The 18,865-nt window shown below is 40.6% G+C and overlaps 1 protein-coding gene across 1 annotated transcript in view; it reads right to left on the minus strand.

The window, feature by feature from the left end:
* The window catches only part of LOC139945079 (uncharacterized), a 52,155-nt gene extending 33,981 nt beyond the window's left edge, over positions 1-18,174 (minus strand). Inside the window, exons 1-15 of the mRNA XM_071942334.1 lie at positions 18,153-18,174; positions 17,424-17,528; positions 10,778-11,032; positions 10,246-10,390; positions 9,838-10,051; positions 9,516-9,696; positions 8,072-8,371; positions 7,364-7,730; positions 7,012-7,138; positions 6,740-6,910; positions 6,420-6,617; positions 5,107-5,381; positions 3,519-3,663; positions 2,966-3,184; positions 118-268 (exon numbers count right to left, since the gene is read on the minus strand). Of these exons, the coding sequence (XP_071798435.1) occupies positions 118-268; positions 2,966-3,184; positions 3,519-3,663; positions 5,107-5,381; positions 6,420-6,617; positions 6,740-6,910; positions 7,012-7,138; positions 7,364-7,730; positions 8,072-8,371; positions 9,516-9,696; positions 9,838-10,051; positions 10,246-10,390; positions 10,778-11,032; position 17,424 (2,749 nt within the window). The 5' untranslated portion in view covers positions 17,425-17,528; positions 18,153-18,174. The remainder of the gene's footprint in view (positions 1-117; positions 269-2,965; positions 3,185-3,518; positions 3,664-5,106; positions 5,382-6,419; positions 6,618-6,739; positions 6,911-7,011; positions 7,139-7,363; positions 7,731-8,071; positions 8,372-9,515; positions 9,697-9,837; positions 10,052-10,245; positions 10,391-10,777; positions 11,033-17,423; positions 17,529-18,152) is intronic.
* Between the last annotated feature and the right edge of the window lie 691 nt (positions 18,175-18,865).

Genomic DNA, 18,865 nt, shown 5'->3' on the forward strand with positions numbered 1-18,865 from the left:
ATTTAAGAAGCTACGGTTTGCTGATTCAAAGACTTTTGTCACAAACTTCTAGCTAGTAAAAGAAAGAATGATTCTGCAACTTGGATGTGAACAAATGTACTGTTTTTCTCATCTTACCAATGGCAACTTCATATGAAAGATCTGCATCCTCATTGTCCGTAAAGCCGTCGTCACCCCACATAGTGACCAAATAACTGCCGTCTAAATGAACCAAAAAACGGCCAACAAACATTGGTGCTGTGGTGTCCACGATGATGGGGCCAACGAACTGAATGAGAAACCGCAATTTTAATATTGTTTACTTCGAAACTTGTATCGGTTTGGCAATAACTTTTACCCTTTTTTCAACAGTTTAAAGACCGCCCTAAGCTTCAATCACATCATAAATAAATCTTTACTGCAGTACTTTTTAATTGTTTTTAAAATCTCGATCACCCTAACTCTTGTTCATTTGTCTGCGCTTAAAGGGTCTATGTACTTTTTCCTAACACAAAACACAATGTCCACATATTTACATTAAACTTACACAGTTAGAAGATCATGATAGAAGAAAGCTTCCCATTGAAATTTTACTTACCGAGGTGCTTTAGTTTTTGAGAAATGAGTAAAACAAATAATTTTCGTCTCAGTTTTAGCATGTAAAAACGTCCTAACAAGTTATGCTATGGTTTTGGTATAATGTCATAACTGGTTAAGGGGATTTTACACGCTAAAATAATTTTCGTCTTCCTAAGAAGATAATTATTTTGTGACTTGTTTTACTCATTTCTAAAAAACTACACAACCTCAGTTAGTAATATTTGAAGGGAAACTTTCCACTATCATTATCTTAAAACCCTGCAAGTTTAATGTTTAATGTAAATCTGCGGACATTTTGAAAAAGTAACTGAATCCTTTAAGGCCCGGTCACACAGGCCCATATAACGAGAACCAGAACAACGTTATCAATACACACCCTCGATTGGTTGAATAAGCGTGGGCGTATTCTGTGCGGAGCAATTCAACCAATAGAATGCCTTCCCTTTGCGTCGTTATCGTTATCGTTCTCGTTATCGCTGCAACTAGGGATGTACCAGAACCTAAATGAAAGGACGTACGGAAACCTAAATAAGACGTATGGTAAATGCTCGGGCGTGTAACCAGAACTTTGATTGGTCACTCGATACTCTTGCACCAGCAGCACTGCCTGTCTCAACGTATGCAAATCTTTATTCAAAAATCAAAATTTTCCCGGGAAAATTCCCGGGAACCTTTGGTCGATCTTTTTGAACTACTAAGAAAAGCCCTTTTCACACCATAAGTATTTCCTTGGGTTTGATCGTAAGTGTGAAACGGCCGTGCATTTCCTTTTGAAATAGTACTCCCGGAAGTTACCTATATAAAATGGGATAGTGAGAACGATTGCTGTGGTGACGGTGGAGTTAAAAACTCCAAGGATTTTCCCGGGAGTTTCTAAAAAATTAGTGCCGCCGATCGCCTGCAATACTAAGGGGGGGGGGGGTGGGGGTGGGCAATTTTAAGCAATTTTGGTCCATTTCGCGCTATTTTATTTATTTATTTATTTATTGTTGGTGAGCTTGTTAAAGACACTGTACACGTTTAGTAAATAATCAAAATATAAATCAGCATACAAATTTACTTGGTAACGAGCAACGGAGAGCCATTGATAGTATAAAACATTGCGAGAAACGACTCCCTCTGAAGTAACACGGTTTTTGAGAAAGAGGTAAATTCTTACTAAAATTGTCAAAGACTTCTGACCAGAAGCCTTTTATTACTATCTGAAAGCACACTATTTAACAACAAGGGTGTTTTTTATTTCAGCTTTTTCTTGCCACCAATGACAATTGAGTCCAAATTTTCACACAGGCTTGTTATTTGTTTGCATATGTTGGGATACACGAAGTGAGAATACTGGTCTTTGACAAATTACCAAACGTGTTCAATACCTTCAACTATTTAGGGCAGAATTCTGTAGACCCCCATCTCTTATGCTTTGTGTGAATTTTTTAGTTTTGTGTTAATTTATTGATTACATTAATTTCTTCATGTGTGTCACTCGAGTAAATGTACACCCCACATACACCCAACCCCCACTCAAGTATCTAAGGAGCTGAATGCACATTCCGATTTTCTCAGGGAGTCAAGGGCTGTTTAAGAAGCAAAACTCGGATGTAAAATCTCCTAGAAATTGAATATTTGAAGTGAAAATTTAAACATTACTTCCCCGAGAAAGCAAAACAAGGGTCACATGCACGAAACGAAGACACATGGCTAAAGGGGGGAAACAATATTTCCCTTCGCCATTTGTAAACGCGTCTATACCACCGGGATTAGGCTATTATTTATAAAGAAAACCGCATAGCGCAGGCCCCCCCCCCACATTTACCCAAATGGGCGGTATGTATAGTTCTGCGAGTGAATTCTATTATCCAGTGCACTGTTCATTGCTCATTATTCAGAACTGGGCGTACGCCAAATGGAATAATTAGGTACCCATGTGACACGTACAGGCTTATCAGATGCGGCCTACTGCACACTCATGGACGAAATTTTTAGGTTTCCGTACGTCCTTTCGTTTAGGTTCTGGTACATCCCTAGTGGGACCGGGCCTATAAGCTGCATTTAACAGAAGCCGTCAAGTAAAGTACCTCTTTTTTATTTCTCTTTTTTTATGCAATTCGCCCGACACATAATAAAGATGTGGGCTACATTTTATTGTGTTTCAAAGGCCGTTGCCACCTACTCCTAGGGATCATACAGGGTTACCCGTTTACAGTCCATAGGGATGTAGGTTTGGGTATCATCAATCCGAAGCCTAGGTGGTAGAGCAGAAAGCACTACCTCCCCAATTTTACGTTGCAAGTGTCACGACCGGTATTCGAACCCACATTCTGCTGATCAAACACCAGAGCTTGAATCCGGTGCTCTTAACCGCTCGGCTATGACACGCCTCGGCTCCTACCTTATAACAAGCCAGCTGTGCTTTATTAACAGCTTTCACAACCAGAAAGAAAACACGACCCTGGCTGATGTGGGGATGATACATCACAAAACGATTATGACCTGATGCTGACATGAAGGTCACAAGATCAGGGGTCAGGCTGGATGGGTTACTGCTCAGACCGATCTCGTAGTCAAAAATAGAACTCTCTGCGTCACTCCCCGACCATGACAATATAATCTGGAAACAACATAAGTTGTTTAATTTCTTTGTAAGGTACTTTACGCACATAGAAGATATCACGATATGTAACTTATACATAATATACATGTGTATATATTTTTAATGTAATTTTTTGTAAACCAAATTATCTTAGTCTGTGATAATGTATTTGGTGATGTATAATAAAAAAAAGAATCAATGTAGAACTGAATGTTTAATGTTTTGTTATACAGACTTTCAGGCTACAAAGCGACAACACATTTTCAAACGAAATGAATCCTTCGGTTCGACCACTGTTAAAAAAGGTAGTTTAAATTGAAACAAGCTTATCAAACAGTTTTGTCGTTCTTACATGATTGTGTGTCGGAAGAAAGAACTTCTCTTGGATACCGGATATCCATTGACAATTAATGTCTGCTCCGATGTATTGCATCGAGTCATTTGAGATACCATTTCCTGGATACACCTCTATATTATTCACTACTGTTGCCTTGGACCTAAATGGAAGGACAAATCGCAGTCATACATTAACAGTCTTGTTGTAATCATAGTATCATGTCCGAGCTGTCCAGTTCACCCGACCAAACCTACGCGGTTGTCGCAGCAGAGTGAGGATTCGAATCCAAGTCATGACCATTAATTGTGCCCTCGAGAAAGCCGCTTGACCATAAGTGCATTGTTTAGTTGTGAAGGTAGAGCATTAGGCCAATAAAAAAAAAAAAAAAAGTCGGATTGCCCAATCCCGACCGACCGTAAAATGAGGAAAATCTCAGTCGCGGTTTTTTTATATTTTTATTTTCGTTTGAGTTTTCCCTTTTTTTTGTACACTTCAGAATTGTGATTTCATGAATATTTTATGCTCACAAAATGGTAGATTTGACACAAATATTTGTTTTCGGCTGACTACTTCTGGTCGACAACAACAATTTTCCAGTGCAACCATGGTGCAACAACGTTCACCCAAAAGCGCAACGGAGATCGATTTCCCTCTCACACATATCAAACCGCACGCCCGTTTATCCGACGTCAAGATTTCACTAGGAACCAGTCTAACAATCCATTGAACAACAGAGGGCGCTGTTGCCAATAATGCCCTTATATAGTATCGCTCGTTTATTGAATGGACAAAAAACTTGATGAATGAAATGACTCTCGGAAATAGTTTTTGAAGGGATTTGCCACAATAAAGACGCAAAAAGAGCGCTTGAAGCGAGATGTATAAGATGAAATACCTAATTGCTTGTTTGACGAACAGATCTTTCATGAAACGTTTATGCAGTTTTTGGCCAAGTGTCAACGTGCCGCTGGCGATAGTGTTGATTTGGCTCTAGGCACAAACAAGTAAAGTCGCCCTTACACTGAACGGCCGAACCTTGTGAGTTAGGATAAATCTCATTGTAAATGTTTAGGTTAAAACCCAGCAAGCATTCTCTAGACCAGCAGAACGTAGCCGTTTAGAAGAGGGAGCTAGTGTTATTAAACGAAGGTCTTCGCTGCACTTGATAGGAAAGCGTACGTCTGTTTTATAATGTTTTGTCCGCACTGTTGAAATGGATTGGTCGGGGCAGCGTTAGCCGGTCACGGGTTGCTACACGGGGGTTGAACAAATTCCCAGCCTGTTGTTGTCTTGATGTCCTTACGTGACCGGTTGGCGTTGTTTTGGCTGGTGCATTTTTGTTAGTGAGCGGGTTTTTTGTCTGTTGTTGCTTTGTATTTCTAACTTTACTTATTTTGTAATTTTTGTAGTTTTTATATTGTTTGTGTATTATTGTATTTGGCCAGTGGATATCAAGTTTCTATGTATTTAACGTGGACAAATAAATAAATCTAATCTATCTAATCTAATAAAACTATAGCTGGCACCCCCCTCAATTGAATACAATTCACAACTTTAGTTTAAAGGATTGAGATAAACTTAACGAAACATTGGTGTTTAATACCTGCAAACGTCAGACACGTTCAGTAGTTCAGTCTTCATTCGATGTTCATTAATGAACCACACACGCCCCTCGCTATCCTTCGCAAGACCGGGCCTCATTCGAGCATCACTGATTGAGATATTAGACAACTCTGGTGGGCTAGTGTCGATCATGACACCATCAGAACAAATAGGAACAGACGGCTCTAAGGCACGGTTGTAGGCGATAACTGTGATGAAGTACATGCCCGGTGAGGGCGCTGTCCAACTTGCATGTGTGGCGGTAGTTCTTGTCATCTGTTGTGGTTAAAAATAATGGTCAAGCACAAAAGAAGTAAACTAATTTGTATAGCTTGTATACGATTGTAAACTGCAACGTGACTCAAAATGTGTAGGATTGAAAATGCCTCGTATATTCCTGTATTTGTTTGGCAGAATGGGAACCATACCAAGTACTTACACCAAGCAAAGCTGTCCTCACATTGGAATGCTTTGTATTAATTGGTGTCCTCGCTTTTACGTGAGCTTTAACTCTATGAAAGTCAAAGGAAAGTCTTCACATTGATAAGCAATGTAAAATGCATGTAGGTTAATAGTTAAATAATTGTGTACGCTAAAATCCATGTAGGTTAATAGTTAAATAATTGTGTACGCTAAAATTCATGTAGGTTAATAGTTAAATGCCTCCTCTACGCTTGTATGTGCTTGCGAGATTCATAGTGACTTGCTTATAGCCATAGCTATGCCCCCTTTTGCAATGCTACTTTAAAGGAACACGTTGCCTTGGATCGGACGAGTTGGTCTTTGAAAAGCGTTTATAACCGTTTGTTATAAAATGCACGTGATTAGACTGATGTTTTAAAAGTAGAATACAATGATCCACACAAATTTGTCTCAAAATTGCGTAGTTTTCCTTTTACTGTGCGAACTAACACGGTCGACCATTTATGGCAGTCAAAAATTCGACTCCCATAAATGGCCGACCGTGAATAGTCGACGAGGTAAAAGGAAACCCGTGTAATTTCGAGGCATGTTTGTGTGGATCATTATATTCTACTTTTACAACATCTTTCTACCCATATGCATTTTATAACAAACGGTTACAAATGCTTTTCAAAGACCAACTCGACCGATCCAAGGCAACGTGTTCCTTTAACTGTGTATGGTTGTACATACCTACTTATGATGCCTCGCTATATGTACATGTATATGCTTGTGTAATGCTTGTACATTTACAGTGATTTAAATTATATGTTTGACCATGTGGATACACCATGACGCCTCGTGTATACGTGTATTTGCCTTTATATTGCGATAATTGTTTATGGAGCTTACATTTGAAGGGATCCTGTTTGCATCGTTCCAGCAAATGACATCAAAAAGATACTGGTAAAATTTGACGCCACTCTCTCTGTCGAAGAATCCTTCCCAGTGCGCAGCGAGGTCATTGCCCTCTTGAAAGTCGACCTCACCTGACCCGCGAGTCCCGTCATGCACCATACCAGCTTGAGGGGGCGATGCGTCCACAGTGATCTATGCAAACATGTTTATATCAGACATGGTGACTTAGTTAAATGAAAAAGGCTAATTGTCATTTAACTCGATTTCAGTTTACCAAAACACATACTGTTCGAGGATCTGTTCTTGAATCTTACCTTGATTGTGTGAGATCTTGCTAGTCTAGCATGGTTGGTAACCGTCAGTTTAATGTACGCATCAAAGTTATGATCACCAACGTGAAATGTAGGGCTGAACCCGTAGTCTACATTGTAGCAGTCACCACCAGGGACACACATACATGTTACTGGATCACAGTATTCGTTATCCTAAGAGAACAAACATCACATCAATAATAGGTTTTATTTAGGCTTTCACCAACAGCTGTACCAAAATTGCAGAGGTAGGCAACATATGTATTTCGTTTTACCTTGTCGACCTTCCTTACAGCAACCGTTGAATTGTCGTGCTCAACCTCGCTCCCAGTTTGGTTGTCAAATAGACGCCACTCGATGGTTTGAACCCCACTGTGTATGTCGTAGGTTCTAAACTCAACACTGGTAGAGAGCATAGGAAGGATTTTTTCACGAATGAGAAGGAAGGAAATTGACTTTACAATTTTGCACAAAGATATTTTTTTCCAAAATTATTTATCTGTCACATATGCCTAATCTTACCGACGGCATACATTTGAGAAGATCCATTTACTTTGCATAGATCAATCTTTCATAGTGATACGTTATAAAAGGAAATGTAATCTAACCAAGCGTAGTAAATCTTACCGTAAATCATGCAAGTCGACTGAATTATGAACTGCTATATCCACATCATTGCCCCGAACAAGCCAGAAATCTTCAATAATTGGTGGTGAAGAATCAGCATGAACTAATACACTGTCCCTCACGAAGTGACCGGCGATATCTCGAGCCTCTACCCAAAAGCGAATGGAATCACCATCTACCAAGGTCAGGTCGGAAGTTGCTTGTGTGTTCAACGCTTCATTACTCCAGTGATCCGTATTGTCGTCTGACGCATCGTCTATTGACCTTCCACCCTGATGGTCAACATCGTGAAAAACTCGGAACTGTGTAATGCCGAATGCGTTTTGGATTGCTGCACGGCCTCGCTTTCCAAAATACTGGTCATAATCTGCTCAGTGGAAATTAAACGACATAAGCTCAGACATGCATGTTTATTACGAGATGTACAATATACTTCCGACATTATCTCGCGTTTATTTGTTGCAAGTTACTACGAGTACCACGAGTACTTTGTAGTGTGCTCGTGGCCTGTACGTAAAATCTTACCGCAGAGCGTACAGAGAAAATAAGCAAAAAACGGGCCATTCAACTTCAATGACAACACATCATTAAAATAGGAAAAACAAATTCCAGTCCTACTAAAAGCAGTTACTTTATAAAGGAATTTGGAAAAGAGAGTGGAATTTAACATTATTTATTTTAAACAACTTTACAAGTAGGTATACTCACCATCGTCAATACTACCATTACCCCATTCACCTATTGGTTTCAACAACCCCTGGTTATGGTGTTTTGAGTTAATGAAATGGCTCGCCCAGTCCAGATGCACCGAGGTAGTTCCCCCAGTCGTGTCTAGTGCAGTAATCCACTCAAAGTTGGTTTCTGTGGTCGCAGACAGAACACGCAGTGGGTTTGTATCGTGATCCTGTATGGTGACGTCATTCGGGTCATTATCAAGGAAGACGAAACGTCGAGCTAGGCGACTGTTACCAGCGTTGTCAACCGCAGTCAAAACGATGGAGTACACACCTTCAGTTCAAGTTCAGAAGAACAGTCATTCCTGGCTTGTTTTAGGATTAGTTTTGAGCGGTTCTCACAAAACATTAAAAACTTAAATACTCAAAACGTATAATCAATGTGGGTAGTACAAATTATGCTCACACATCCCTTGCTGTTTATATTCTGAAATGCTAGAGATAACATTCTGCCCGCCCTATGTCATGAAAATGACACTTTTTTTTGTTTTCGAACATGTTTAAGTCAGGTATGCCCCGTGTATTTGTTCTATCCAAAAACTCAATTCTTTCACTTAAAAGCAGTGGACACTATTGGTAATTGTCAAAGACTAGTCTTAACAGTTGGTGTATCTCAACATATGCATAAAATAATAAACCTGTGAAAATTTGAGCTCAATCTGTTATCGAACTTGCGAGATAATAATGAAAGAAAAATACCCTTGTCACACGAAGTTGTGTGCGTTTAGATGGTTGGTTTCGAGACCTCAAGTTCTAAAGTCTTGAATTTAAATTCGTGAAAAATTACTTCTTTCTCGAAAACTAGGGCACTTCAGAGGGAGCCGTTTCTCACAGGGTTTTATACTTTCAACCTCTCCCAATTACTTGTCACCAAGAAAGGTTTTATGCTAATAATTATTTTGAGTAATTACCAATAGTAAATAATAATAAACCTGTGAAAATTTGAGCTCAATCTGTTATCGAACTTGCGAGATAATAATGAAAGAAAAATACCCTTGTCACACGAAGTTGTGTGCGTTTAGATAGTTGATTTCGAGACCTCAAGTTCTAAACTTGAGGTCTCGAAATCAAATTCGTGGAAAATGACTTCTTTCTCGAAAACTATGGCACTTCAGAGGGAGCTGTTTCTCACAATGTTTTATACCAGCAACCTCTCCCCATTACTCGTCACCAAGAAAGGTTTTACGCTAATAATTACAATGTGGCATAAAGAAGCTGGCTTTTTGATTAAGCGACAGAGTCCACAATCAGAGCACACTGATCGACAAGTATAGAACTTTTAAACCACTGTCTCGTCTCAAAACCATCACAGTGCATAATGATATTTAGTACATGCCAAAAGCACATCCTTGATTAATTTGGGTTTTCATCGAGCTTCAAGTTCCAGTCTAAACACTGCAATATGTTGTTCAACGTACCGTCATAAGGAAGGGTGATGTCCTGTCCTGATTCAGTGATACTGAAATATACAGCCGGACTGTCAAAGATTTCCTTCATCTCTTCACCGTTGCTTCCAGACAGTTGTCTCACTTGTAGATCAAACTCCTTGATACCGGAAAGGTCGTCGACCCAGCCTTCCCACGTCACAGTAATCGTTGTCTTTTACATTAAGTAGGGCAAATTAAGATTATATATTACTTTATTTACTCTGAACACATGCCAACAAGTTTTAATTGCTCGGAAACTTCGACTTTCTTTATATTTAAAACGTAACAGAAACGTATACAGACACAATCTTACCTGTGAAGTGACGTCATCACCAGCATGCAACATAGTATTTCGACACCCGCTGACGACATCCACACATTGGTAGGGGTCATCGAAGTCAAAGGTGAAAGTTGAATACCTTGACGTCCGGCTGCCCGTGTAGTACCGGGTCATGATTGTGTCTGGATTGTCCCTATCGTACAGTTTCATGTATCCGCCACTGACTGATGTTACGTCATACCTCAGTCTGAAATTGTGTTCAAAAGATAACAACCCACACCATCATAGTTACAGTTTATCGTCAATTATACGACCGGGCATTCGACGTGATAACCTCAAGTTGCTTTGAGTGCCCAGACTGTTTTTAGAGGAGCTAGAAAGGTACTTGTCCCTTTGTAAAGCTATATAATGAGGCATACGAACATTTGTATTATAACTTACATATCTCCAGTGGTCGGCGTCCATGAATTGTAGTTGATTGAGAAATTAAGGTCACATAAAACCAAGGTAGTCACAGGATCGTCACGAGAGCCGGCAGATGGGCATGGTTCAGATGTCATGATTGAATATGTGTTGGTTCCATCTCCTAGGGCCATGTTAAAAGAGGCATACATCAGATGGAAATAATCATATAATGCGTTCATTTTACCTTTGTTAAAGATTACCAATGAAAGAAGCCATACAGGGACAATGGTTTGTCGATACTTTCCTCGTTTGTTATAGTTGTCCATATGGAAAAACTGTCAGGTTGTGTGCTTCCTGTGTTTACGGTTGTGCAGCACAGTAAACTAATGTTTACAACTCTACGGTAATGCCATTGAATCCTTGTCGTTTTTTGGTTTATTTATGTTACTTGGAGTTCAACCTCTGAGCACTACAACAATTAATCCTCAATGCATGCATATGCAGCAAGGGTCAGGATTTTAACAATTTAAATACAAGTAACAAACGTAACGAAACGTAGTGAACTTACGGTTTACGACTGCAGTAACGTTTGCTGACACAACACCTAGTGTTACATTTTGAATGTACGGATGCCCACTGCCTAGATCTGGGAGATGGGTGGGTTGGTATGAGCTTTTCCATACGATCTGAATTTCAATGAAGTTTCTGACGTTCGTATAGACGGTATCCGTACTGCCCTGGATGGTCGGTGTTTCTAAGGTAGTTGAGCCCTTCCTTAGGGTTGCACGATACTCTGACAGTACAGGTCTTTCACTTGTTGTCACTGTTGTTAAAGTAATTACATAAGATAACATGAATCGCATTTAAACAATTTGTTTGCTCGTATTTCAACGATAGACACATTAAAGTCACCAGGAAATATTTTTTTTCTTCTTTCAAACATAAGAGTATATGCTTATGAACAATAAAACAATTTTTTTAGTAATTGTTTGTCGCGATTAAAAAATAGATCAAGTTGTTTGGGGGCTGTCTCCGCCTACCCATTTTGTGACGTCAATCGAGGCAGACATTGCCTGCAATGCGTATAGAGTAAACACAGGTGCAAAGTACATGTACGGTTCAATTCGTGAGTGTTTTCTTTTGCATTTTCCGGCAATGCTGACCAGGTGTATTGCTGCTGGATTCAACAAAACAACTAAAGATGGTGTCAGGTTGCATCTGTTTCCTGCATATCCAAAGTATGGGCGGTTGTGGGCCGCGAAAGTCAGACTCGTAAGTGCAATAGTGGTCCGGTCCGACGTCTTTTTCAGCGCTTCGAATCAGGAATACACCACACATTTGACACGAGGAGAAATACTAATCTAAAACATGACGCCATCTCAACAACTTTTCCAGAGTAGGAAGTCAAAGAAGACGTGACGAACCTAGAGGAGCGCATTCCAAACGTGAAAAATTCGGGTAATTTTGAACCTTTGAGGGCATGATTTAATAATAATAATAAGAAGAAGAATTGTAATGCGCAAATATCCACCCTGTTGGGTTTTCAAGGCACAGTAAAACCAAAAACAAAATACAAACAAAACACAACACAAAGAAAAAAACAGACACAACAAAATTAGTCAGTGAAAACCTGTGACATAAGATAAGTTTTGAGAAGAGACTTGAATTTTGCGGTACAAAGACAAGATCGAAGATTAAGTGGCAGAGAATTCCAGATGCGTGGCGCGGCTGAAGCAAAAGACCTGTCACCCCATGAGTGTCGAGACTTGGGTTCAATAAGGAGAAGCATAGAACTTGATCGAAGATTCCTTGATGGAGTGTAAACTTGAGCAGTTCAGAAATATGTGGGGAGCCTTGCCATTAAGAGCTTTGTGGACAATGAGCATCAGCTTGAAGATGATTCGTTGAGAGATAGGGAGCCAGTGTAGTTGTTTCAAAATGGGGGTGATAGAACAGGATTTTCTAGACAGTGTCACAATGCGGGCAGCAGTATTTTGGAGCCGTTGAAGTCGGGAAATCTGGTTGTTAGGAAGACTGTAGAGAAGAGCATTGCCGTTGTCAAGACGAGAAGTAGCAAATGCGTGAATGACCTTTTAAGTACTTGCGAATCTTACCTATATTCCTAATGTGTGGCTGAAGTGTCATCGATGAATCAAAAATAACCCCTAAGTTCCGAGCTTTCAGCGAGGGAGCTATCCGAGCATCACCGATGGAGATGTATGGCACTGAAACCTTAGTTAACTGTTGACGTGACCCAAATAGAAGGAACTCTGTCTTATCATCATTTAACTTCAGGAAGTTTTGTTGAGTCCAAAGTCGAATCTCTTGGATGCATTTCTCAAGTCTTGCAATAGATGCATTGGCGTTTTCTTGAGAAGATTTAAACGTGATGTATAGCTGAGTGTCGTCTGCGTACACATGGTAGTTCAGATAAAATTTCAGGATGATGTCACGAATCGGTAAAGTGTATAGCGTAAACCACTGCGGGCCGAGTACCGACCCCTGTGGCACAGAGTAGTTCAAAACAACAGGGTCGGATATCGCGGTACCAATACATACATGCTGAGTTCTATTGCAGAGATACGATTTGCACCATGCAAGGGCTGTGTCCTCTATGCCAAGGTGATTCTGGAGCCGAGAGAGAAGGATGTTGTGATCAACAGTGTCAAAAGCAGCACTCAAGTCTAGCAGGACTAGTGCTGTAAGGTTACCATTGTCCATTGAAGAGAGAATATCGTTGCTCACACGGACTAGTGCAGCCTCGGTCCCATGGAAAGGCTTGTATGCTGACTGGAACACGTCGGACAAGTTGAAGGTATGAATGTGATCAGATGAGCGGCCTGATGTAGGAAACTTTGAGGCTATCGGGGAAACAACCGGAACTAAGAGATTCGTTTACAAGCTTAGTGATGTAGGGTACAAATATATCAATATTATGCTTTATCATGGATGTTGACACTGGATCCAGCTCACAGGATTTTGGTGGTTCAACCACTGGAAATCCGTTTGCAGATCGGGGAAACAGCAGCAACGTAACCCTCGTTCCAAATCTCCTCGCAGACGTGTGCACTATGTCTAAGAGAATGAGGAAAGCCATGATGAATTTCTCACTATCGGCACAATTAAAGTCACCTGGAAATAGAATTTATTTCTTTCAAACGTAAGAGTATATGCTTACGAACAATAAAACAATTTTTTTAGTAATTGTTTGTCTCGATTTATATGTTTAAAAAATATATAAAGTTGTTTGGGGGCTGACTCCGCCTACCCGTTTTGTGACGTCAATCGAGGCAGACTTTGCCTGCAATGCGTATAGTAAACACACGTGCAAAGTACATGTACGTCCAAGTCGTGAGTTGGTACATTTCAAAAAGTGTTTTTCTGCATTCAGCAGCAATACACCTGGTCGGCATTGCCGGAAAAAAAAAAAACGTTCAAACTCACGACTTGGTCCGTACATGTACTTTGCAAATCTGTTTACTCTACGCATTACAGGCAAAGTCTGCCTCGATTGACGTCACGAACAGCGCCCTCTCGGGTCGGGGTCTACTCTTAAATTTGTAATTAACATAAGAACTGATTTTTTAAAACCTTAGTTAACTGTTTATTCACATTCCACTCATCAAAACACATATATTAGTGACAAAAGCTTTATTTTGAAAAAATACCACTTCCAGGTGACTTTAACATTAACAGTATAGGTTCGACTAATGATAAGTCTTCGCATCGCTGAACATAAAGCAGAAGGGCAGACGGCCAATCAAGCTCCGTTGTAAGGTTGACACAGGAGCACGACAAACATACTACCGGTCCACCTTTATCGCATTATCTTCCCAGAGAAGTTAGACAGCGAGGGTAATCCGAAACCGGAATATCTACAGCAAAACAACATGGCCCTCTCCGCATACGGTGGATCCAAGATTACACAGCTGGGCACAGTTAAGATTCCATGTGCATACAAAGACTCAAAATACAACTGCATTTTCTATGTCACAGATGCAGCAGGCCCAGCAATTCTCGGTTTGCAAACTTGTCAAGCGTTGAATCTGCTCACACTGCACTGCTCGGTGGAAACGAAACCGGTAAATGGGACTGAGAATACACCTAACCCACCAAAGCAAACTGCGCAGAACAATCAACAATCCAGCAGTGACAGACAAGTTCATTTTGCAGACCAAACACAACAGCCTACCACACCCAACCCGATACAACGATCGTCAACCTATGTAAACAGTGCTACGCCACTCGATAAACGACCAGCAATCAAAAGCAAGGCTGATCTACTGTAAATGTATCCAGATTGCTTTGACGAGACCGTTGGGTGCTTCGAACAGTTCAAATATCATATCAACGTTGATCCAAATGCGAAACATGTTATACATGCACCGAGACGAGGCCCCTTTAGAGCTAAAAGCACGACTTGAGGTGGAACTGAAAGAAATGGAAAAGAGATCCATCATAGCGAAAGTCACGAAGCCTACAAACTGGGTCAACTCCCTAGTCATACGAGAGAAAGACAATGGCAGATTACGCATTATTATGCCTCGATCCAAAGGATCATTATCCAGTGCCCATTGGTCTGGTCTGGCATTTTCCTTGGTCTGGTAAATTAAATGGGTCCCTTCGTCCCCAACCTGGCCGACCAAACAGAGTCGCTGAGAGAACTTCTTCGAGAAGACGTTGTATACAGCTGGTCCCCGTCGCACAGGAAAGTCTTCAACACTACGATATCGCTATTTGCAGCTCAGACTACACTGGCCTACTATGACCAAAAGCAACCAGTGATAGTTCAAGTCGTCGCTTCGACCAAAGGGCTAGGCGCAACGCTCGTACAGAATGGCCGCCCAATCGCTTTCGCATCCAAAGCCCTAACCCCAGCAGAAACGCGATACGCGAACATCGAGAGAAAACTGCTCGAAATAATGTATGGCTGTGAGAAATTCCATACATACCTCTATGGTAGGAGATTCAAGGTGAAAAGTGACCACCGCCCCCCTTCAGCACATTCATAAGAAGAACTTGATGAAAGCCCCACCGCGGCTCCAAAAGCATTCTACTACGCATACAGGCTTATGATTGTGAGATATGCTACTGTCGCTGATGCCCTCTCCTGACATTCCCCATGCGAGAGTCAACCTATTCCGCACATGAAAATTCGGATACACCACATCGTCAGTGTCATGCCAACCAAACTGGACAAAATCAGACAAGAAACCAAGAATGACGCAAATCTGCAACTCCCGACACAGCAAATCACCGAAGGTTGGCATGACAGTAGCCCTATATAGGACTCTTTCTCTGTACACAGGAACAGAGTCCTAAGTATTGAGGCCCGTTTCTGGGGCGGAAAAATTTCACAGCTTCATAACTTAAATCTTACCTGCAACAAGCCACTAATTTCAACAGATTCACATTCCATGACGGCATACATTTTTCTGCGGTAGGTTTTGGTCCTCATATTTTCCTCACAAATCCGTCATTCTCGTGAAATAATGCAGCTTCCAACGTTAAAAAATTCCCGTTTCGATCGTTTTCTCACAGTGTTGTCTGTTGTCGTGCGTACGCGTATACATTCGCGTGCAAGACGCATGATGCAAGCGTAGACGCATGAATTCTTGGTCACCGTATCTTGAATGCACACAGCGTTAACAACACAATTCAAAATGTGCGCGTCGCGCGTCTTGCGTACACACGGCAGACTGTGAGAGTACGGACAAAAATGGGAATCTTTAACGTTGGGAGCTGCATTATTTCATGAAAATGACGGATTTGTGAAGAATATATGACGATCAAAACCCACCGCAGAAAAACATATGCTGCCATGGAATGTGAATCTGTTGAAATTGGTGCTTTCTTGCAGGTAAGATTTGAGTTATGAAGCTGTGAAAATTTTCCGCCCCAGAAATTTACCCTGATGTCCAGGACGTCACTGTAGTACAAAACGAATAAGGCCGCCAGGGCTAGCCTGACAGTATCAAACAGACAAATCGCTCTATCCGGCCCTACTGGTCAGTTCGACATGACATAGCCATTGATGATGGAGTACTCCTCGTGGGCAGTCGAATCCTGATCCCAACAACGCTACTACAAGACATTCTTCGGCAAATACATAACGGTCAACAAGGCATGGAGAAATGCAAACTACGCGTTTACTGGCCGGGAATTTATCGCGATATCGAGAACATTGTCCAGGAATGCCAACCATGCCAAAAGTATCAACGTTCCCAACCACGTGAGCCCATGATCAACATGGAAGTGCCACCCCGTCCATGGCACACATTGGGAGCGGACTTTTTTCACCACGACAAAACTTGGTATTTGATTTTCTCAGATTACTATTCAAAGTTTCTGTTCACTCGCAAACTCGATGACCTCACAGCAAATACAGTCACCAAACTCAACCGAGTGCTTTTCGCTGAGCAAGGAATTCCAGAAGTAATCATTTGTGATAATGGTACCCAGTTCACTTCCTCACATTCCGATCACTGGCTGAGCAATATGGTTTCCAGATCACGACCTCATCTCCGTACTACCCGCGAGGTCATGGTTTCATCGAACGTCAAACCCAGACAGTGAAACGCATCCTCAAGAAATGCCGCGAATCTGGAGATGATCCCCAACCTCGCCCTCCTCAGTCTACGCACAACTGTTTATTCACATTCCACTCATCAAAACATCTTAAAGGCAGTGGACACTATTGTTAATTTTCAAAGACTAGCCTTCACAGTTGGTGTATCTCAACATATGCATAAAATAACAAACCTGTGAAAATTTGAGCTCAATCGGTCATCGAACTTGCGGGATAACAATGAAAGAAAAAAACACCCTTGTCACACGAAGTTGTGTGCGTTTAGATGGTTGGTTTCGAGACCTCAAGTTCTAAAGTCTTGAATTTAAATTCGTGAAAAATTACTTCTTTCTCGAAAACTAGGGCACTTCAGAGGGAGCCGTTTCTCACAGGGTTTTATACTTTCAACCTCTCCCAATTACTTGTCACCAAGAAAGGTTTTATGCTAATAATTATTTTGAGTAATTACCAATAGTGTCCACTGCCTTTAATGACAAAAGCTTTTTTTTGAAAAAATACCACTTCCAGGTGACTTTAAAGAGCAGAGGAGATTACTGTGTAAGAACAGCGGTCTGCTTCATTAGAATCCTACAGCAACACTTTCAAAACGCAATACACTTTTCATCGGGATCAATCATAAACTCACTTGATCTGCAGTCAGTTCCATAGAACCCAGCGGTACAAAAACAAACTCCATTCGTGCAGGACCCTGGGTAGCAGGCGTTGCTGTCTGCCCTCCATGAACATTGCTCTATAAGGAAATACAATTGAAAAGGGATTATGGTATTGAATTAAGTAGGTCAGCATTCAAGTAAATTAAGTGGCCAAATTGACATATCCGATGACTCAAATATGTGCACACTTAGAAACAAAACAAAAACAGGTTAAAAAAATAAACCGGATTCGGTGACCCCGGTGCATGACCCGTTTCCAGGTCGGCCTGACCCGGAAAGTAGTTCAACATGAGTTTTAAGCTAGGATTCTGTGTCAGCTTGAGCCCTTGCTGTGACCATAGAGCAAGGAACAGATGTGTGACATGACAATAAATGGATTAGGCACCACGGGACCAGGATTATGATCGATTATGACCTGGAAGGCGTTAGACTACAGTGGCTAAAAAGACAAGTTAGTTCATTTTTAAAATCTCACTTGCATGGTTACGCCGCATCTTTGTATTTTGATGCAGTTTGGCATAGTGTTATAGATCTGTAGAGTACACAAATGCGGATATCCACCTGTTTTAATTGTAAACAAATACATGTTGTATTTTGCTTGGCAGCTCCTCGAAATTTTATCTCGTTTGAATACATCACTTCTTGGCCTCTTTTTGTAATGGCTACGAAACACGTATTAATTGGTGGAAATCGTTACTTACTGATGCATCGTGTCTGGTCATCCGTCTTCTTGTAGGCAGAACCAAGAGATGGCTCATTATAACCGTCGCACGTGTCGCATTGCTGATCATAGCTATTACTGCAGAACACTGCCTGACAGTTGGCAATCTGTGTGCAGCCTTCACAAATTGAATGAGTCATTTATTCAAAAGTATTTTTAAAATATAATATTACAATCCTATTCGTCACAAGTTAATACACTGCCTGTTGGTAGATTTCAGTTTACCTAGGCCAAGTCACCAGGTCATTAATTACAAATTTGATAATGGGGAAAATCCGCAATGTGAATCTTATAATATCTCAATCTTTCAAAATGAGTTTAAGGAACAAAATTAGTACAGCATAAAAAAAAATAGCAATAAAACACAATAAGAGCAAAAATGGTATTATTTGAAATCAGTTTAAAATGTTGTTTAGATAAAAACGCAGTAGCTCATGCAAAATATAATTTTCATTGGACAATCTGAGATAATTAGTATAATATATTATTATTCTCTTTCACGTGGACAAATTCTACGGTTCAAATAACTTTTATCTTTAAAAAGGGAAACTCAATTTTCGTTTTTTTCAGCTTCAAATACAGTTCTAATTTAAGTCCAATAAATTTTATGATTTTAAACGGGTATCAAATTTCATACGGATTTTACCACAGTAATTAAAAGAAAATAATAATAATTGATAAAAGGAACAATTG

This window comes from Asterias amurensis, chromosome 12, assembly GCF_032118995.1.
Source record: "Asterias amurensis chromosome 12, ASM3211899v1".
In the NCBI taxonomy this organism is placed as follows: domain Eukaryota; kingdom Metazoa; phylum Echinodermata; class Asteroidea; order Forcipulatida; family Asteriidae; genus Asterias; species Asterias amurensis.